Below are 23,362 nucleotides of genomic sequence, written 5' to 3'. Positions count from 1 at the left end.
AGACAGAAAAACAGTGTCCAGTCCCAAATTAAGTATGGGTTAACAGGTTCATACCATATAAAACACAGTGGGAAATTATTTCTTTTTCATCAGCAGTAGTAAAGCCCCAGGGCGAATGTGGCCAGTTCTGGAGTCCACAGCAAAGAAACACACAGACCAAACAGAGAGAAATGGTGTAGGCTTTCTCTGTCACAAAAGACTAGGTCAGAATTCAGTAAAAAGCTTTTCAAATTTAACAGTGGAACAAGAGAACTAGGAAGCTTGTGAGTGCTACTTCATTGGAAGTTTTTAAGAACAGGTTAGACAAATATCTGTAAGCAAGGTGYAGACATATTTTTTCCCTCTCACAACAAAGATGTCCAGATGATTTCTAGAAGCACCCTCTAGCCTTATGTTTTCCTGACTCTATGTACAAAAGTTATTAAGCATAAGTATCATAACACCAATATAAAAGAAAACCTGTTTAGACAACACAGCTCTCCAGAAGTTTGATCCAGAATAATTTATATAAAATCCTGACAAAGAAAGTCATATAAACACTGTTTTTTATGTCTTCTACTACAAGAATATATTTTTTTAAATTACCTGTTTTGCTAACAACATCCTGTAATTCAGCCACAGAACTGATTATTGCAGCAAGGAGGTCAGAACTAGAAAACCAGCTGAGTGCTTCAACACAGTGAATTTGTTCCTTTTTATTTCCTGTGAAACAGAATCATAGCTAGCAATAAAACCGAGTAATACAGATAAGGCACACAAATATCTTCCGCTCTTTCAGAAACTCATCAAAAATAAGTATATAAGCCCCAAAATTATTCTTCTTTCAGGACACTTTAGACTATATTTGCTATACTTGGACAACTTTAGCTATTAAAACAGAAAATTAAATGCATCTGCTAATTTGAGAAAAGTTCTTTGTAAACATTCACTTTTTTAGGTAGAAGCATGAGCTAGTCTGGTTTTACAGTAATAGGAAGGGAAGTAAGGATTACATAATCTACAGAAAAATTTAGAAATCCTATCCTAATATTTTACCTGAATAAAAATATAACTTTTTGCATTTTTAGTAGGAAATAAACATTAAAAGAGGTTAATGAAAGAAGAGAAATTCTTGTTAACAACAACAAAAACTTGATGGTCAGTCATGTATGGAGATTACAAAGTATTATACTGTCTGAAAAGAACCACAGAGAAGTTGTGGTAGCATTGACTTCTGCAACATGTAATGTGAAAGTCCAGAATATCAAACAGTATGAGTCCACAGGTATAGGTGCAACTTAGTGTCTGTTAGGACTGAAAGAAAGGTCAGGTGAGCTCAGGTGAGCTTCTGATATAATCTCTGGCTTTACTTTAGGCAGTTAGGTCCACATTCAGTCATTACATCTGTCTTTACACTCTATTAATAATTATTATTCGTTATGCACCAACCATGTAATTTGACATAACACTTATCAAACAACCAATTAGCTTACTTGACAGATCATGCTTGCCTTTGGAGTCTCCTACACAAACTAGGATTCCAACACCTTCTTTGAAGCCATCTACCCAGGAGAAGAGAGCACTGCAAGACTGTCCTATGACTTTTAGTCTGTTGGCTGCCAAAACTGCAATAACACCTTTCCGGAATATACGTATCAGGTTTTTGAATTTTCTTTTCTTTATCTTTGCTTCATCTTGCTTCTTTTCCTCTACATCAGAGAGAGCACGGACCAGAGTCCTAATTTCCTGATTAACTAATTCATAAATGTTGACCTGGTCCTGGAGAAGGTCTCTTTGGGTAGACAAAGCACATGATCGGCCATAGAGAGGATACAGGGCACCTGCCATTAGCGCACAAGCTGCCAGGAGAGATGAATGCTCCTTCTGAGTCTGTGTTAGTGTATTTTTCACATGTACATTTTCAAGGGCCAATTTCTCCCGTTTTTTTTCAAGGATAGAAAATCTTTCCTTATTTTTTTCTGCTGTTTCTTGATATTTCTGCAGGAGGGGGAAAAATAAATAAAAACAGAAGAAATATTAGCTAGAACATATTATTTAAAGAACTAACAAAATTGTGTTTAGCTAGATAAAAGCTAACAGAAAATTCATTCTCCTTTATTCAGATGAAATGATAATGAATTAAAGAACCATGGATTATTAGTCATGATTGCCAAAGCACTCTCATAGCAAACAATTACAGACCAGATAAATGCAGTCAAATCAATGGTATGAGGAAAACTTGCCACAATGCTCAAATGCAAATGGACATCAGATTTCTCAAGCTAATCCACCAGTACTGTGATAGAATACAGAAAGTACACTAGTAGAACAAGCTGGTTTAACAATAAGCAATTATATGCCCCAGTTTCAGGAAGAACATTGCTCTTCAAAGCAGAAAGGAAAGTTAGTGTAAGAGAGAGACAGAGAAAAAAAATAAAGAAAACTCTGGAAGATAGAACTAGACAGATTGGCAGCAGCTGGGAAAGGGGAAGTAAAGGTGATCTCTTAATTACTTTGTAATCAACCCCCTACTTATATATTCACAGATTAATTAGGTCTCATACAGAATTGTGTTTTCTAGAGAACAGTGTAGTACACATATTTTGTTTTATTTTGACTTGTGCCATGACAGATTTTTCAGCTTGCAGAACTTAATTTTTCTCTCTATGCCCTAAGTAGACAAAGAGGAAGATTTAAAACAGTAAACTACAGTAGCAAAATGAAGACAATAAAAAGCTAGAGAATTCCAGAGTTAAGATCAGACAGTTTGGTTCCTTTTGATGATACGCAGATCTCGTCCAGGAATGGAGACACTAGGCTGGGACCTCAGAGAACCTAGACTAGCTTCCTGACACATCAGAGCCCCTCTGTGTTTGGAAAAAATCACTTAAGGCTAGATTTAAACAGGACCCAGTGATGTAAGGAAGTAACAGTTTGTAGGCACTTTTCACAAAGAACACACAGACTCAAGTTAATTGCTTAAGCTCCTGTTAAAATATATGCACAAAAGTAGGTAAACATGAGTGGAATACAAAGTCAGTATGATAAAGAAATAGACGGGATTACCTTAAGCTTTAATTCCCTCTCCTGGAGCCCTGAACAATTTTGTTAAAAATGGAGTAGGAGTTATTCCTTTGGGCAGTGGCAAAGAAGTAAAATGGCATCATGCAGCCATGTATTCAAGTATCTGCTTTGCTGCAGGTCCAAGAATCATTGTCAGAAGCAAGTGGAGAAGGGGATGCCTTAGGTTCTTCTTCCTCCTCCATCCAACAAAGGGGAAAAAATATATAAGCTCTCCCTGGAACGGAAATACAAGATCCCATGCTTCTGCAGAGATGTACCCTAGTCACTGTTTCAGAGTGTCTCTGGCCAATAAATATTTAATTATTTTTTGGAAAGAGGCAGAATTTTAACTGGAAGAAGACGACAAACTTGTAAGCCTTCCTTTTTATGATTAAAAAAACCTAAATATCACAGGTTAACTTTACAGATGATTTCACGATATTGATGTTGAGAGAATGGCATATATAAAACCTGACTATGTGTAAAACGTTAGTGTTTAAAAAACTTCCAGCTATACAGAGATGGAATGGGTAATTAGAATATTTAATTTCAAAATGCAATTTACAGGTCTTGTACGTCACTCACCTACTCTAAAATTAAGTATGAACACGTATAATACTTTTGGGGTTACTACATTATTTACAGCGTTTGATTTTTGCAGAAAAAAAGCTTGATAACATGGCTGGAAGGAACCAAAAAGGCAACCTGAATTTAGAAAACAGCTTCCGGTTTCTGGCCATCACTCATTAAAGGCCAATGTTTAGGTAAAAAAATTTAAAGTATGATGCATATAGGCTGTTGAGTACCACTAGTAACATTCAGTGCTCTGGCTGTTTAAAGCTTATTCTTTTTAAAAAATGTAATATTTTAAAGCTTACTGTTATACTGTAATATGCATAAGTGAACAAGACAATCTTACTGTAAAATTATATAGCCTTCCGCTTACAGGAATTAACTTAATAAGAAAATACATCTTGATTCCAATAGTTGATAATTGTTTTTCTCTTATTGTATATTGTTTCTAGTGTCTTCTTCAAAGCTTCAAAGTACAATTTTTGAAAGGAACATAGAATTTTCTTCCTAAATGTTGGTAGGATGACTTGCTTGGGTGTTTGGGCTTTGAGCTTTTGGTGTAATCCAACCCCACCAGGTTACAGAGCTTGGTGGACTCCAAAAATACTAAAGAAAAATTGTAAGCTCTCCCAGGAAGCAAAACCTATCCTATTTCTTCACTTGATCCTTATCCTTTATATTGCCAAAAAGATAGAATTGGAAATTAGAAATTCAATGACACTTTGATTTCAAAAGGTTTTCCTGTATTTCAGCTGTTTTGCTTTATGTTGCAACACTGACTTGATACAATTGCAAGATACCACAGCCTTTAGCTAATTCACCTGTCTTGCTATAAAGGCAAAGCTTCTTAATGAAAAAAAACACTATGAGACTTTTTTTCTCTCTCTAGAGAATTTCTTCCCTTTCCTATTTAGCAAACCTTTTATTTTCCCGTTGAAATCAACATTTTTTTAAAGTAGTTACAGGATTTTTCTCTCACATCTTTTTGCATAACAGAACAAAAGCCCTACTATTTTAAGTGGATGCCACAAAAAATGGGGACAGATTAAAAATGTCTAAATAACAAACAAACGTCTGATAGTTAAAATTCAGAGGACAATTCCTATGAGACTGTGCACAGTTTGAATAAGTAATTTGTGTGAGGCTAAGGAATAGGCACAGTAACATGGTAAAAATGGACATACACACTACCAAATTAAGGGGACTGTGCTCCTGCAAAGGCTAAGGAAAAGGATATTTATTTTAAACTCTGTTGAGAGTATGGAGACCATGGACCGAGAAGAGCAGTATCTATAGAGAGTTTTCTTTGCTGCTGATCTGCAAGAAGGCTACTTTGAGAATTTCTGTTCTACAGGAAAAAAAGTGAAACTGCTTTCTGATTACATCATCTGGCTGACTGACAGCAACAGCTGTGAAGTAGTACTTAGTAATACCCATTTGAGGTCAGGGACCCTGAACAGTATTGGCTGGGGACAGAAGCACTGGCAGGTGTCATTATTACTAGAACTTCCAAATTGCAGTGTTATATTTTAATCATGAGACTAAGAAGACCATTTTGAAAAGGCCTGCTTCTCCACTGCAATTCTAAGAAACTCCAAGATACATCACTCATTGCTGTGCAGTTAGAGCTCTCGTTTAACTTCATCAGCTCACCCATACAGATCTAAGACGCCTGTCTGAACTCAATCTTCAGTGTGCCTTTGCACACGTACCAAAAACTAAAAAAAATTAAAGAAGTCTTTATCCAGCAGCTCTGAGGAGAAAATGTCTGGAGGAAAGCATCGCACAGTGGTTGATGACAGAAGCACAAACAAAAGGATGCAGGCTTTGTTCCATGAGGTACCACCAGCTTGATGCAAGACCTAGCAAGAATCACTTAGCTTCCCTTTACACAGAGGAGCTAGTACCTACAAGGTTTAATTCATTAAACTGCTTGTAATGAACATTCAGATCTTTGGATGGAAATACAGCAATTAATTGCCACAGTTTCCTTCCAGTGCTGGAATAAACATGCTAAAGTGATGAGACCCACAGCTCTGCAAACAGCTGCAGTCTGTAGTTGGGTTTGATCCATTACCTGAGCAAGAACAAGGTAAGAACTAGTTTTCTGTGTCTTGGTTTTTGCAAGAAAGAAACCCAGGCACACAGGCTGGAAGGGAATTGTGGCACACTGTTTAGGTCCCCAGTATGGAAGATGAAGAAACAAACTGCTAAGGCTGCTGCAGTGCATACCCACTAATCAAATTTTACGTGAAAACTATTCATCATTTTTATGATCAGCATTTTTCCTTAAAATTCAAGTGCACCTACTGATGGATATCATTTACCATATTACACGTATTTCCAAAGCCAGGATTACTACACATTCTAACATGTTTTCAAAAACACGGCCACATTTCTGCTTCTGCAGTGATTCTTCTGCAAACACCTCTTTGCCTGCTACCAGGAATACACTTGTAGAGCACACCCTGGAATGTGAAAACCCCACAGCCTGATCCTTTCCTGCTCTTACCCAGAGGGAAGTAAGCATGGATTAAGTTACTGTTAAGACTTGATTGAAAGAGGTTGTGTTCAGCCACTTTGACTCTTAGGAAGCAGACACAGTAATTTACACTTTGCAGTTTTCTTTAGATGACCTCACATCCTGACAGTATAGGCAACAGGAGCTCCTGAGTTTGGCCTAATGAATGACTTCCCAAAATTCTGAAAAATAAATCTTCTTTCAAACTTAAGACATTAATACAAATGAACTCACAGTTTGAGAAAGGGGAGAAGGAGTGAGGGAGGCTGAGAATAAATGATGCAAAACATAAAATACTGCAACATAATTGTTGCATCTTTATCCCAAGAGAGCCCCTCACCATCCTCAGCAAGTCTGCATCAAAATGCAGAATACAGGCTAATTATATTCCACTTAGACTGACTGGTAGGGCTAACAGGCTCAAAAAGAAATATGCAAAAGACAGTTAAGTTTTATGAAAAGAAAGCAGTCAGGACTAGAACAGCCCTAACATTGGACATCATGGAGTCCCTGGACCCCAGTAAGGGAAAATCTTTATCTGGAATTAGCAGGCCCACAGTCAGTCTCCAGACAGAAATCCACAGGAAATTAGACTGTCTTCGCTTTAAACTGACACTAAATGGTAACACAGTCAAGCTGGAACATGAGCAGGCACAAAGAGGAGACAAAGTTTTGTCGAATCATGTGAGTGCACACAGTCACAGTGCTGCCTAAATTAAAACACTATCAGCTTGTACTCCAACACTACGTTAACTTGCATTAGAAACCATGTGCAAATGTTTGTAAAGGAAAGCATTTCCTGCTCAAAAACCCAGTAGTTTCTTTTTCACAGCAAGCTGACTGACAAAGTCTTTTCCAGAAGACATGCATAATGCACACTCCACTGAACACAGCTGCATTTTCAGTACACGATGTGTGCACTGTCCATGAAATTCGCTTGAGAAGAACGGCAGGTTCAGCACCATCCTCCAGAACGGTACAGTACTCCGTAGCTCAAATTCTCCCCCGTACACCAGAGTTCTGATGGAGTTTACACAGGCCTTTGTTTCATATGGTATCTATGGCGGGTAGGAGTCTGAACAGCCAAACCCCACATTTCTTTTAATAAAAAGGAAGTAATTTTTAAAATTAAAATTAAGTATTTATTGTATCATTCTTTTTGCTGAAGGTGATCTCATGAGATGAAACTTACAGGATGTTACAGGAACTTAATACGAGTCTGGATGCTACTTATTCCACTCATAGGTCTGTTTTAGCACTGCCAGTATCCAATATAAAAGGTAAATCTCAGCAAAAAATATATGTAAGATTTTTGCTCATTCCCAAGAAATTACAATGAAGTGTTTTGTCTAAAGAATATACTTTCTTCACAAATATGCTTTTAAGAGCACAAAGACTTCCAAGCCAAAAATCAGAAACAAATACACCATTCTTCTGCTGCAGAAAGTTTCAGATATCAATCACAACACAGCATAGCTTGTTTCCTATATTCCACAACACATTTGATCACAATATCTCTAAATGGATGTGACTATAAAGACATGGAATTCTAGCTGTAGAATGGCAGGGAAAAATTTAGATTGTAAATAACTTTTCTAACAATCAGTGATGATGGTCGTACACTTTAGAACTCTTGCTTGCTGTCCTATCTGTATAAACAGGTCCTCTTTGTTCCCAGAATTAGAATGTATATGTCTAAATTTATCCCCAAATGAATCCAAATTACTGTTACTCTACAGACTTGTTGCAAAGCATAACACTGAAAAGTAACTGCTGCCCGATGTAATTCATACAAGAAAATTTTCATCTTACAGCTTTAACAACATCAAAACAAAAATGTCATCAGCAATTTCACGACCAAATTAAGCAACATATTTCTGAAATATTTTAACAATCAGCCATTCATTTTCTATAATAAGTGAGGCTAATACTAGCAGAGTTATCTATTTATTTACTGTAAAGACATACTAAAATTCTCAAGCAACTCTAAATTGGTTAGGAACTCATACTATGGAAATAATCCATTAAATATTTACAATAAAAAACAATTCAGAACTTCACAGCTCCAGTATAAATACCATACCTGTGCCCTTGCATGAACCTCCCCAAGGAGACCAGAGTACTGCTGCTCCAGATCCTTTTGCTGTTTCTGCCAACAGCTTTCTTGTGCYTTCATCTGTTCAGCCATTTTGTTAAATGCATCTTCCTGGGTCTGCTGAAGCTCCTTCATAGTATCAGACTTGTTCTTACAAGCATATTCTAGGTGAGATATCTGTGATAAGCATTTAAAAAAACATATTTTTTTTATTTCCCCCCAAAACATTTTTGCATTAATTTTACATATCAGTTTAAACACAAACTTTCAGTATAAATCTAAATTATAATTTCTTCAACATGCTTATTAGAAGTAATTAAAACAAAAACCTCATTATAGATCACCTCCTTGAATCTTGCTAAAAAATTGAGACACTATTTTGGAACAATGGATTTTCTATGTTTTCAATTTTGCCATCTTTCTATACCCCCTTGAAGATGAACTATTGCCTTTTCTGTTGGAAAACTGGACTGGACACTTCCCTTACTCATTTCAAAATGAGTGCATTAAATCTTGCGCTGCTAAATTAGTATTCATAGTATAGCTGTCCTCTAGCAAATTAAATAATAATATAAAAATAAGAACTAATTTTTCATTATGTTTTATTGGAAAGCCAAGGCATTCCATATACTATTGAGCATTAAAAAAATTTCAGGAAGCTTCAGTGTACACAATGCATTTCTTGCAGCTAGCTCAATAGCTTATGACATGATTTCAACAAGCATGAAGGGCTTCACTCCATGATTTAACATTGCAACTCCCATTCAAACTAAATGGAGGAATGAATCAAGCTAAGAATGACACAAACACAAATACCTATACCTTCACTTTGATATGTAGGAATATCAACAATATTCCTTTCAACGGGACTGTGTAAAACTTCAGGAGAAAAAAAGAAAGCAGTTACAGTATAGATAACAACACTGCCACAAAACCCTGTAAAGCTGGTAAGTACACAGAAGAGCTCTAGAGACTGGCTAACTGACGTCCGTAACTATACTAAATTAAAAAGCAAGAGACAATAAGACACAACCCCTTCCCAACACTGCCAACAATATTCAGTCCCTTCCCTCCCCTCCCTCACTTTGAAGGGAAAAAAGAAATGTTGCCTCTAGACCCAATCTGCATAATCCACAGTTCATTTTAAACTAACCCTCTTTAGTTATTACCACTGACTGCTGGGATATTTACTAAGACGGGCAGAGTCAAAATGATTTACTGTAAGCAACCCTGTCCCTGTACTCAAGCCAGAAGAGTGGTCATAATTCCAGCAGATGAGAAACTTATGAAACAGTTTTTCCCTTCCTATTCCTTAAGGACAAAATGTCAGGGCAGCCAAGATCTGGAATCTTTCATAGACCACAGCAACACAGGGCCAACCTGATCAATAAAACCAGAACATGAACTGAAATCCTAAAGAGTGGCATATGATAGTCTGCAGAGCCAGTTTAAGGTACTAAAAAAGAAGTCCTTTTTAAAAAAGTATTATTAATGCAGGGCTTTGGGCGGCGAGAGGATAGGACACATACGCTTATTATCATTAACATTACTCAGAAAACTACTGTTTCCCCCTTGAACAAATATTTATTAAATATAGAGAGACATTTTTAAAAATAAGTATTTTCTGTTGTATTTCAGAAYATAAATGTGATAACCAAAAAATTATAATTAAACAAAAAAACCCACAACAGCATTTTTTTCCAAATAGTACCTCTGAACCTTAAGCACATATTTTAAAGATGATGTTCCTGGAGTAAGTGCATTTTGTTTCTGTTTTATGCTAAAATAAAGAGTTGCTTTATTAGTGTAAATGACTAAGTTCTTTGAATTGCTTCATCAGTAAGATTAATTTATTTTCTTTTAATTAGGTCCCTGTGGCTAATATTGGCTAGTAGTATTAGCATGTCCTGCACAGAAAGTGGAGCTTAGAGACTTCATACAGACTTCAGTCACATTTACATGCCCACAGCAATGGCATCAAACTGAGTTGTAGACAAGCCATAATTAATGGTATTGAATTATTAACGTCCAAATTCTTTTTGAAATAAGATGAATGTCAGTCCCTTTTAATGATACTGTGATGTGGACAAATGTCACTGAATTTAATAGAGGTAGCTGGTGCCTAAGGACACTTACCTTCTCATTAGCCCTGCTGAGGTCTAAGATCAGGGCATCAACATTCTCCTGTAAGACTACACAAAGCTCAGGCCAAGAGAATCTATCTAGGATGCCTTCTGGTTGTTTTATAAGCACACAGCCTGCTACCAAATGCTGATATAAGTTATGAAGGAAGGTTAGCTTCTCCTGAGACAAAAAAGAAAAATTAACTGTTGTATATAAACAGTGTTAGAATCCAAAGAGATACATCATACATGCAGTAATATGAACTGCACACACCTGAAAAAAATGTAAAGATCATTTTCAAACCTTTTCAAAAGTAGTATAGTCAGTATCTGTAATCAAACATATTAAAGCCACTGTTTTTACAAAATTTGTCTGATTAGGAATAGCACATAAATACAGAGAGCATAATCCTGCAGTGCTCATGACCATAACCTGATACAAATAAAAATTTCAGTGCTATTAAGAGATGCAACTTAATTGCCCATGTTAACATCTCAAGCTTCATTCAAATTGTACCCCCTTCCAATATCTGTGCATAGCACAAAGAAAAAAGCCTAACTGACATGGCAACATGAAACACTCTACAACTATCACCTTAAATTCTCTAAAAAACTGTATTTCCATGTTTTTCATACATTTACTACATATGACCAAACAGCTAGACAAAATAGGTTTATAGCTTCATCAGTTAAATTCCACAAGCCATGTCTCATCCATTTACACTGATTTTAGTCAGTGGTATAACAAACTGATGCAAGTTATAAATGATCTTCAGTAACAACAGCATGCAATGCAAATTTCACCCTTCATCCTTTTGGTACATATATGCAGCTCAGCCACTTTGATTAAGACAATACAAAACTTCTTGGAAAAAGACACAGGAAACAGTCTCTTTACTGAAAGCCAAATAAACCAGTGGAAAGATCCCACTATTTTCCATGAGCCCTGGATGAGTCCTTACATCAAGAAATTATAGGTGACTGAGCTGAGCAACTATTTTTTTTTGAGTCTTCTGCACTGTGCTTCAGTGCAAGTAGGCCATAACTATTTCATGTTATTTTAAGCAATAAAATATTTTAGTTTAGTTTTGTTTAGCTTTGTTTCTAATGAGTCTTCTAATTACCCAAAGAAAATTCAGTGTGCCACCATCATGACATTTTTACTTGGGCTGTGATAAACCAAGGATGATAACTATCCATTTGGCGTGAAAAAAGCGATCCCAAAACCAAAATCAATTCGCACATGTTGAATGCAACCACAGTACTGTAGACATGCTGACTTTACAATACAGCCAGGCTTCAAGTTTCCTTCACTTTAATCATTATCTGATGTGTATAACAATTCCAACTGCTTCATGTGGACACTATTTAAATACCAGACTACAAGAGAGGTGGAAAGAATGTTTCCTTTTTACTCAGTTGGCATCCCTGTTCAAATCTGTGGAAGTAATGAGCTCAATATGCAGGACAACTATGATAAAGAACACCATTGATAATGCTAGTGCTGAACTACTTTACTGGGATAAAAAAAAAAACTTAAAACAAGAAAACTATATTGTTAAGATCAGTAAACAAATACAAGGAGAGAACAGTTCTAAAATAAAACTTAGTGAAGCAATTCCCACATATAACACATCACAATCAGCTAACACATCACAGACAAGAATTTATAGATTTTGTAGCAGGTAGGCAAAACTATCTCAGTTCCACATTTGCTATCTATCACTTGTCATCTGAATCAGAAATGAACAACATGTGATGATGATACTATTGTATGTTTTAATTGTAAAACACTTGTGCTTATTTTCAATCTGAAAGAAAGGAAAAATMGTTCTTCAGGCATAACTTTAAACAACTCAGTTGTTAAAAAATTCAAAAGACTGGAAGGGTTAAGCTATTAGTTCAGATATAGAAAGAAGSTGAAACAATACACACTGAGATTTTGTAGATACTAAATACATATTTCAAAAGACGTATCTTAAAACCATATTTTGGGGATAAATCTGTTAAGACTACAAGTAACCATCTGATGTATGTAAATGTATAAAGCTAAGATTAAATAAAGACTCTTTTTGACAGTCATCTTGTCTCTGGTAATACCTCCATATCCTTCTGGTAAGCCCTGGTAAGCTTCTGGATTTCATTTTCAGATTCTGTGGCACGTACTTTCTCTTTCTCCCAGCATTGCAGTACATTCTGTAGTTCCATTTTTAAAGTGCCTATTAAAGTCTCTCTGTCTACACACTTAGTGTGCAGATGATTTAACTCTTTATTGGCATCAGCCAGGTTATCCTGAGCTTCCTGTAGAACAGAGAAACAGAACAGAAAGAATTTTACTCTGTAAAATGTTACCTTAACCAATGCTCAACATCCGAGGAAGAAAACATCCATATTGAAACATGTGCTCAGAAGACTGCAGATTAAGCTGACTACATCTTGCCAATGACAGATTTTCAAAACAAACAATGGTTCTTCACCACAACCTTGAACTAGCGAGCATCTGAAACCCATCTCTAAAGTCAAATGTTCCATGATGCGAAGACCTTCTCTTTGGAATTCAGAATCAGGTTCATTGCCTACAACTGAGAATGCAAAATGCACGGACACGAGTCACCCTCCAAGAAATGGAGGGCTTTCAGACCTAGTGAAAGGATACATTCTTTCATATATAGATCATTTATCCATCACAGCCAGGTGACAAAAAGACTGTTGACARCAGTTGACAACAAGAACTGTTACCCACCATATTTTTTGTTACCTGCACACAAAAAAAAGAGGAATCCTTTTGGAGGTTTGACCATGGCTAAAAATCAGAAAGGGTCACAATTATCACCATTACCTTGCTGATAATAAATCTCACAAGAGAAACAAACAATTTATTAAATTGCCCTTTCAAGTCAAAAGTTGGCTGAGATGGTATGAATAGATACACGTGCTCACCTTTCCTATAAGCACTGAACTTCCATTTCCAGYGCTACTAAAGTTTGTTGAAAGTTCAACTGAAAGCATTGTTAATTTTTCATAAAATCACAACTGCTAATATAGGAAGTCTAATAGGAAGCATACTTCTCATTTATCAGATAATGAGAACTTTCATTTTTCTTAATGAAAGCATTAGAAAATTAAAGCATTTTTAAATTTTTATCAGAAATATTTTAGACTGGATCTAGTTTTACCCTCTTTATTACTGAAGATTTAAAGAGATCAGAAACAAGTGTACTGCATGAAAAGCAGCACATCCTATGTGTAGCAAACTCAGCTTTTGCACGAAGAGTGCACATATCTGTTGCAATGGGTCTGCAAAATTCTCAGGTGCTTTAAAAAGGTCTTAAAGCAGAAGCAGAAGTCTTAAGTGTTCTGAACATAAATTAGTTAGTATAGAAAGTTCAGATCAGACGACAAGAGATCATGTACATGTATAAAATAACATTAAGATTCAATGAATGTTGCAAAAGTATAGCACATCTCAAGCAAAAAATTCTGAGAAATGTTGGGAGCCCTCACCTTTTTTTTGGCAGTAATAAAATACCCTGCCAATTGGGAAATTAAATTTAACGGGGAACTCAGGACTTCCTCACTCCCTTAGCCAGTGAGGTTACCAGACAGGACATTACAAAACTAATGTGTCAGCCAAAAAAAGAGACAAGAAACAATTCTTACTCAAGAAGTAAAGAAAAGAGTTTTAAGTGTTTTTGTCAGGTATCAGGCACCTTTTACTCTAAATAGCGTTAGGCTGCACATTCTACAACTGTCAAGGATGACCTGATATATCATAATCAAAATCTGATTAAAATATTTCTCTGATAAACCAGAAAAATAAGGGAAGGACTTATTAAATAAAATGTGCTTTTGTATGAACAGAAGAAATTATATGCATTTCTCATTTTTAGTTTTCTTGAGAAAAAAGATACGCACAGTTAGTTAAGAGAAAAAAATTCTTGAGGCTGATTTCAATATAAAACAATACTTTGCAAAMTGACAATGGACTTCAAATTATTATTTCATAAGTGCAATTATTGAAATACTCAGTTATGTAGATTTAGATAGGTTGTAACCATGATATGGCAACACGACTTCACACAAGCCTGCAGCTTAAATAAGCTGTTTAACAGAATGCAATGATATAGAGACTTACTCTGAAAAAACAAAAATAACATATATCCAGGAAGATACTTTTTGTAGAGCTTTCTGTTTCTATATTAATTTCATAAACCCATACCTTAAGGTCTTGACTTAGAGAACATATTTTCTCTTTGGATACCTCAAGCTCTGTTGACATCTTCTCATACAAAGCCTTGATTTTCCCAAGCTGTGAAAGGATGGAGAGCAAACATGCTGTTACCAAAAAGMTACATAATCACTTGACTATTCAAGCACAAACTTTGTATATAAAAGTGTAAAAAAAAAAACTCAAATTCCTTTGACAACCTTTATACAGTCTGATTAATGTACCATTAAAGAAGCACTACATAACTTATAATGATTAAAGATAAAATAGCAGTTGCTAAAGTCTTAAACTCAGCCTACTTTCCCATCCGCTCTCAAAATGTCTGACAAAAAAGAGCACTTTGAAATATGCTATAAAATCTAATAAATCCAGATTATGATTTGAGAAGTGTTTTAAGAAAACAAGCTTTTGAAGTCAGTGGCTCTTCGCAAAAAGTGCCTGACTAAAAGTAGTCTCTATTTTTTAATAAATGGGGGATAGTATTCACATATCCCTAAGTAGCTGCAATGTCCCCTAAGAAAGGCATGGTGACTATTTGGGGCATTAAAAGCAACCACCTTCAAGATAGCTCATGACCACAACGTGTACTAGCTTCACTTTTCACTTCTAAAAAAAGATAAGTTGTTTCCATTGTCATTTATTTCTGTGTCACATCACTATGTCTCCAGTTACTTTATGGTAAGCTTAGCAACAACTATGTCTGAAAGAAGGCATCAAATAGAGACATAGCGCAGGTTACTACCAGCCCTTCAGCATTCAGGAAGGAATCAGAAGTAACATATCTCATTTACAAATTTACAGATTACTTTGCAAATTATATTTTTGTTTGATCTTGATCAGGAGACCTGAGCAGCCTTAGAAATATTTGTGGTGAATTATGCAATGCAACTGAAACATTTCAAAGGTTCTTTTTATTTTACTAGCTTTCTTTCTCTTCCCCAAACATACTCTAGTCTCTACACTGTATGGAAAAGTGAAAGTTAATTCTCTATCAAAAACAAAACACTCATATACCTTCAGTCACACAAGCAAAACAAATCGCTTAATGTTTAACACTAATTTAAAGGTGACACATGACAGGCTCACCAGCATATTTCATGTATACATACAGGTGTGTGTGTATATATATATATATATATATATATATAAAATAACTCCATCAATATGTGGTGCCTTGTTGGAAATTTCTGTACAAAATAACCATTATAGAATTACTCAAAACTAAACCCTTATTGTTGTGTATTACAACATCCTATTTTAATTGCACAGTGCCCTTCATAGTCCCTTTTACTGTATTTTTCTAAAAACAGTTTTATTACAAAACATATCTAATGTATAAAAAGCCTGAAGCAGTGGTACCTATGGGGGCGAAGGGAATCAAGAAGGACAGAGCGCTGCCCTTTCTGTGCACTGTGAAGGTACTCAGTGTATCTCTGGCTCTGTATGACAACTTCAGGGTCAGTCACAYGCAGTCCTACTGGGAAGTCTTGTGGCAGGTCATCAGTTGGTCCTGCTCTGCTTGTGATTTATTTTCCTTGACAGTTCATTCTTCTTTCTGTCAGAATACTCTCTTTGCTTTCTTAGCAGCCACCCCCTTGGTCTCCCCACTGCTGTCTCTGGCACAGTTTCACAACAAAGCACATCGCTAAGCCAAAGCCTGCTGAGTCGACTTTTCAACTGGGCTGAGGATCATGTGACATTCCTCCTCCCAAATAACAATTCGCTGTGGGTAGTATGTTCCTAGTTACTCTGCAGCTTCCAGACTTGGGTCTCAGAAGAGTTTCATAACTACTATACACATTGGTTCTCTTATCTCACTGGGAGAGACCTAACAGTGCTTGCTGTTTACAAAAGTATAATTGTTTCCATGGTCACTTATTTTTGTGCCCCTTAGAATAATCTCAAAGGTCTTGTGGGAGATCATTCTTTTTCCAATAAAAGCGGCAAAGCTAATGCATTTTTTAATGTTGTGAGTGACTAGCTAGACTGTGCATTTGTCAAAACAAAAGACAAAACCTYGAAATGAAAATATACCAGTGCTGGCATTTTTATAATCTTGCTATACCTTGTTCTCCTGTATTTGCCAATTTTATCCAGCAATAAACTAATTGCGATTCTGTACAGAAAAGCTTTAACAGAGTGTATTTAGCGTCTTTCTACAGTCTTTAAAGCCACAAATTCATAAAACATTTAAACTCAAGAGGATTAACTGAATCACATTAGCAATACAAATGAGAAAATAAATGCAAGATTGTGACTTTCCAGTCAGTGAACTAGAAGTTTACTAGGACTGCATGACAAACATTAGGGGTTTTTTTGAGGGGAGGACTTCCAAAATTGAAATATTTCTACTATTGTCTTAGTTATCTTGAAGAAAGTATTGCCAAGACACTATTTTACTGAAAAGACCTCAAAATAGCACAAAAAAATTAAACATTTCATCAAATAAACAGCCTGATCTCAGAAAATTAYGCTGCTTTTTAAATGCACATGGGCAAGAATGTTTACATATGTGATACAAATGACTGTTCAGGTTCAAGTGTTATGTATTTAATACTATTGTAGTACACATTGCACATCAAACTCTTACATAATCATCCTTAACTGAAATTCTTAGATAGAGAAGACTCATTTTCATTAATGTTTATTGAAAATAATAAGCCCAACAGATTAAAACAACAAATGAAACACCAATCTGCCCTTCTCAATATAAATGAAACATTACTGTAGGGCAAGCTTAGAGAAAGAGTAGTGACAGAGATTATTTCTTTTGGTATATGCAAAGCTGTCAGCTCAGCATTCCCACTCTTCTGACCTTTGTTATAAGCAAAGAATATGTACTGCTGCAGGCTGAAGGCAATACATACAGAGCCAAACAGTGCAAGTGTTACCTCATTAGATGTATCTTCCAGCTTGTTCTGGTAATCTGTCAAGGTACACCTCAAAGTCTCAAGAACAACAGAGGGGCTTGGAGGTTTATCTTTGTCCTTACAAGTGCCTGAAGAAAAATACAGAATGAAAACTAAGCCCTTAAAGCCACAGAGAGAAAACYACTCACACTGGAGGGAAGGTATTAAAATCAGGGAGGGCTACAGTGACAATACAGAACATTGAAGAGCATCCTTGTTTTCCACAAGGTATGCAGCTGAACAGCCGTACTTTCATAACAAATACAGCTGATAGACATTTGTATAAAAGCTTTAATACAAGATACAGAACTGCAAATTCTGGATTACATTGCTACCTACTGTATTCAGTATGCAGTCTTGTATATAATTTCAACTGTGGTCAAGTCTGTGTCATTCAGTCAGATCATTCAACATTAAAACTACACAGAAATGCACTTTGAAAAACATGCTTCCTAAAAGTTAAGTATGTTACATTTTTCCTGCCATTATTTTGCTGTTGTGACTAAGCGTGCGTATTATAATGTAGTACTTCATTTACTCAGAACTTTACTGAGCCAAAGATCACATGACTATGTTATGCTTGGAGAGATCTTAAAAACCCTTCAAATGATCTTGAATTTCACTCCAAAGGAAATAATAAAAAAAAATTATTATCTGTCTGCAGAGTCCTACATAATGTTTCAATTATAAATCTTAAAGCTGATATATCCATTATATACGCACTACACTTATTTATTAAACCTTTAGTCGAGACTTCTGATCTAGTTGCCTTAATTAGGGACATATGAACATAAGTTTGAGCATTCCAGAGCCAGTAGTACAATGTGCTAAGAAAGCAAAACAATACTATATTGATCAAGAGGTCACAAGATGTCAGCTGATATTAAATTTCTAAGAACAACCTCTTCAGTTTTTCTGGCGTTAGAACAAAATAGCAGGTTATTGACAGATTTTTTCTCCTCAGTATTGTTTATAGAACTATGCAACATTTATAGACTTATTTTGTAACAGATGATCATTATCACCTTTTCCTCAAGTCTTTAATAAACTTTATAAACAGAACTAACTTTATCAACCCTCACACCAGGTTTATTTTACAAAAGAAGCGCGAAATCACAGGCATCTGCTTTCCAGGGATGCTAAGCAATCATAGCTCCCAGTAGAACTAAATGTGTGTACAGGTGTTTACCACCTCTGAAAGGCCAGTGTCTCAAAGCTGTTTACCTAGGCTGTCTCATAAAGTCAAACCAGATATTGAACTCTAAGCTTTTTCACTGGGCAGACATGGTCACCCATAAAATTTTGTCAGCTAGAACAGATGCCCTTATGAACTTGCAAGCTGGCTGTTTTAAGAATTTTATGGTTAGTGTTATCTAATAAGCATGATATTCTATTCAAAGCATTATACATAAATGATAGGACCGTTCTATAGGCTACCCATAAGGGGCACCAACAACAGTCAATAGAAAACTTATGTATGTGTGCAAATCAGAAAGTATTGCCAACAGCCATTCTGAAAATTTAAGTTTTAAATTAACTACCCTCTTCTTTCCCAGCTATTTTGATAATACCAGAAAGCACAGAATATGGCTGAATACTATTTAGTATTGAATATGAGCTTTTCACTTTGACTCAGTCAGCTGTTAGCGTCAAAGTCGCACTTAGTCAAACCAATGTGGGTTTGTAAGATTGTTTTCAGTTACAGGAGCAAAATTGCTGTACAACATGCACATCAATTTAAAAAGAATGCACACCCTAAGGATAGAAATTTTGCTCTGTCATCTGAGGTACTCTGGTTGAGAGGTATTTAYGACAGGATCTAAAGGCCTGCAAGAGTTAGGGAGTAGCAGAATCTTCTCCTTAATGGAAGTCCAGTGCCCCAAACCAAACCTGTGAGTGCTAGAGCTGTCCAATTTAGCAATATATTACACCTAAAAACAACCTGAGATAAGTTGTTTGAATTTGACCCTGTGTGAAAAGGTTAGATTTTATTTAGATTTAAGAAACAGATTTGTAGGATCTTACAATACTATTGATTTTATCACTTAAGCATAGCTAAAGTTATATATGCACAGGACTCCAGCCCTGTATTCTCAAAAACATTAGTGACTTATCTATTACCCAATGTAAGAACATTTTGCAGCCATTTTATTGCAAAGAAACAAAATACTTTTCTTTCTTACTTCTTGTACCTCTGAAGAAGCTATAACTCACAGCTGTAACTCAGTTTAAAATAATACCTCAAGGAAATTGAAGGGTTGCCTTCCACCCCACCTTTTTCATTAAGTCAAATAATACATCTTCATTTCTGAAGCCCCAAACTGCAATGCTGTTCCTGAAACATGACTCTGAACTATCTTTATTTAGGTCAAGTTTGCCAAGAACAGGCTCTTGCCAGTAAACGTACCATCCTGGTATTTGTTGCCTTGACTGCAACACTATTTTCTAGACAGCCCAGTTTGCCAACAAAAATACCAGATTCTACCTTCCTGGACTAGCTGAAGTTGTTTTCAGCTAAGACTATTGCTCTAATTCTGGCCAACTGCCATTCATTTCCAAACTGCAATGCAAGAGACATGCAAGATAATCCAAACAGTGCCGTCTTGCTAGGTCAAACTTTAGCAATGAGAAACAATAAATAAATAAATAAATAAATAAATGGCACATTTTGTCAGTATCACTCAAGTGAGTTTTTGAGCCAAATTTCAGGGAAGTGCCAGGTTCAAGAGGATAACACTATTAATTTATATTCAATTCACTTTTTTCATGTTTCTGCAATCACAAAAACATTTTACCTTAAATGAAGACTAATCTTGAGCACAAACTTTGTGGCTGAATAACTACAAAATATGACAAACTGAACATCATGCCTATTGCCCAATAAGAACAACAATGCTGAGGAACATTTTTTAAAGGTCACTTGAAAAGGGAAAAGATATAGGTTTGAGCTTATTTTGGAAGGGGTATTGAAAAAAAAAATTGTTAAATATGTGTATTTGTTAATTTTACAAACATAAAGGCTTATCTTTTTTTTCTATATGGCCCCAAAAGTATAGGAACTATCCCTTAAATGAAGGGACAGGACCTTTAATACTGAGTGAGATCTTTCAACCATTTTAGATAAAAACTAAAAATATTAAAACAAGAAGGAATGACTGCCCAGCCAACTGTGGTTCGTGTCAGGCCAACTCCCCTCTCCTGGTAGTTAAGACTATGAAAATTTATTAAAAGTCTGATTTTTATTTGCTCCTAGATTTTCCTACTTCAAATATTACCCATTTCAGTAAACATGAAAAGTTAAATTACATAACAAGTCTGTAAGTACAACACAGTAAGACAATAGCCTAAAAAAATTAAGTTTCACACTTAGAAGCGCAGTGAACATGCAGAACAAACGTTTTAGTCAATGTCTACTTTAACATTAGCTTTGAAGACTCAATTCACATGACAGGTAAGTTTGACCTTCCRCCTCAACTGAGCTACTACAGAGTCTCTGAAGCTTAAAAAAAGATTTATTTAAATAAGTTCTTTCAAAGTTTACTTTAAATAACAAAGCAAATTAACACACAAGTTACTGAATCCCTAGTAAGATAGGAACAGCTCAAAACTATTCTCTGAAAGGCTTACCACTAAGGAGAACAGAAAACCTACCCAAAAGACAATTATTGCTTTGGAACTGCACTTTGGCAGCAGTATCCTGCTCCCTCCAGACTTGCAGAAGCCCCTCTGGGCATGGGGAACTTTGCAAGATTGAGGAAAACATACAGCTTGAAAGAGCTGAGGTGTCTTCAGTAAACCTACAAGTATTACTTACAGGAGTTACATCTATAATTACAGAACAAAACTGATACCAGTTCCTAAACAAAAATTTATATAGCCCAGGTGAGGAAGTCAATGCATCCCAGATTTAAACTGAAGCCTAGGCTTTTATGGTGAACTGGAAACCTAGGAAGTTCCTTTACTCAATTTTGAYATTACCAGGCCCCAAAGATATCTTAAAATATATATGTATATCTCCATTAAGAGGTGTTATAGCATCCATTTATGTTTACTGTGCTTAAACAGAAACAGTCGAAACGTATTATCACAGCCTACATAAAATAAATGTGTTTGCTCTTTAAGAAATTTTTTACCTGCTTTACAGAGCAGGCAAAATAGGCTGCCTTTTTTCCAGTTTATTTGCTCTGTAAGTTGGAAGCATTCTGTATCTAGTCTGTGATTTTCTAACAGGAACTATGTAGAAAACTTTTATGCAGTTTTAAATTAAGATTTTAAATGGAAAATATTTTACCTTCACCTTGAAAAAAATTACTAGCTTTTCTGTTAAAATTCAGTCCATTTATGTTAGTCAACATCTCAAATGTTTAAGCATACAGCAGTTTGTTGAGTTTGATACAATAATTATACATAAAGCTAGACAGAGTGACAACCACTAACTTACGTTTTATTTGTGAGCAGAGAAATATTTATACGGTTTTAGATCAAATGAATGCAATAAAATACTATTTCACAGACAACAGTAAAAAGTAGTGTGTTATATCATGTGTCCTACACAACCTTTTTGAATATATGACCTTTAAGTTGCTGAAGGTTGCCTCAGAATTTGGCTCAGTTCAGGCAAAACATCTGTTCCCTTTGCAGGTATACTGTAAGGACTTTTTTCTCAGTTGGATTTAGAGCACAGCAAGTGAGCCCTTTTCTGACCGATCATATAGACCCCGGCATTTGTAAATCAAGCTCTGGGCTGACAACAGCAGGTCCACATTCCGTCACCCCTTCTCAGCTAGCAAGGCCATTTGACTGCTGTGAGAACTGCTCTTATCATGTCATCAAATCAAAGCATGTTGAGAAGAGGGAATGCAAGAGGCATCTGCAGAATTCCCACAATGTAGTGACTTTGGAACATTGACAGATGCATCTGTCATTTTATACCTTCAACTAACCTGCTGTCCGCTGCCCTGACATAGCAAAGCTGTCCAAGAGTAACTCCAGCTCTCTCATGTTGTTTTCACACGTCTCTGTTAGAAAGGCCTGGTGTTTCTTGGCCTTTATTTGACAGGAGATACAGACAAGACAAGAAGGGGAAAAAAGAAACCCATTAAAATAGTAAACAGAAGAAATACAGATCATAGTGATATTTTTGTTCCCCTTTAAATAATTCCTGCTATGTTTCTTATCAGCCCTTTTTCCTGAATCAAGATAGCTAACAAAACATCACAAATAAGTAATGCAAGATTTCATGGAACCCTGAAACACATTTAAAATAGAATTAAAGGCTTCCGGTAGTCAAAATAAACAACATTTTTGGTCATTTTAAAATCCAGTCTTAATTTTCTGCTTTAAAAATATCATCACAAATGCTAATTAATTGCTGCCTATTTATGCAAGCAATGAAATCTAYTGTTACGCCCTACAAGGGCATCCAGAAAGACACCAAACTACTGGCAGACAGGCTGGAAATCCATGATTTGGCACTCAGTCAAATCCCACACCTACTCTCATTGCAAACCTGCCTACTTCAATTGTTAATGTCTTCCATGCTTGGTAGCAATTTCTCCAGTCTCAAAAACTTCTCCTGATAGATGGAATATGAAGCAGCAGAGTCCTCCAGCTCCTAGAACTGGATTTTCTTAAAGTAAGAACTTCACTGAGTGCAGCCTATTGTCCAAAGAAGACACTGGTTTTATTYTGAAGGCAGAAAGGCTTTATAGCAGAGATTTATCACTGAAATAAAAACATTGTATCAAACTTCAATTTACATCTGATACTAAAACTTGAAGATTTCACAGACTTATATTACAGATACATCCATGACTCCAGGCAGAACGAAGTTCCTATTGTACTTCTGTGGAGGGATATATGTAGGTTCCA

General features: G+C 35.8%; 1 protein-coding gene across 13 annotated transcripts in view; it reads right to left on the bottom strand.

Annotated features, from left to right (window-relative positions):
- The window catches only part of CCDC171 (coiled-coil domain containing 171), a 155,507-nt gene that overhangs the window by 84,982 nt on the left and 47,163 nt on the right, over positions 1–23,362 (bottom strand). For 12 of the 13 annotated variants that reach the window (XM_026073580.1, XM_026073576.1, XM_026073579.1 and 9 more), the window contains 8 exons: positions 22,435–22,537; positions 17,474–17,580; positions 14,574–14,663; positions 12,455–12,655; positions 10,368–10,535; positions 8,220–8,408; positions 1,473–1,977; positions 586–702 (listed from right to left, as the gene is read on the bottom strand). In XM_026073580.1, the coding sequence (XP_025929365.1) occupies positions 586–702; positions 1,473–1,977; positions 8,220–8,408; positions 10,368–10,535; positions 12,455–12,655; positions 14,574–14,663; positions 17,474–17,580; positions 22,435–22,537 (1,480 nt within the window). The remainder of the gene's footprint in view (positions 1–585; positions 703–1,472; positions 1,978–8,219; positions 8,409–10,367; positions 10,536–12,454; positions 12,656–14,573; positions 14,664–17,473; positions 17,581–22,434; positions 22,538–23,362) is intronic. The other variant, XM_026073574.1, reaches the window with a different exon arrangement.

Source organism: Apteryx rowi, unplaced genomic scaffold (assembly GCF_003343035.1).
Source record: "Apteryx rowi isolate R43461 unplaced genomic scaffold, aptRow1 scaffold_37, whole genome shotgun sequence".
Taxonomy (NCBI): Eukaryota; Metazoa; Chordata; class Aves; order Apterygiformes; family Apterygidae; genus Apteryx; species Apteryx rowi.
This window is presented reverse-complemented; position numbering and strand designations above follow the sequence as displayed.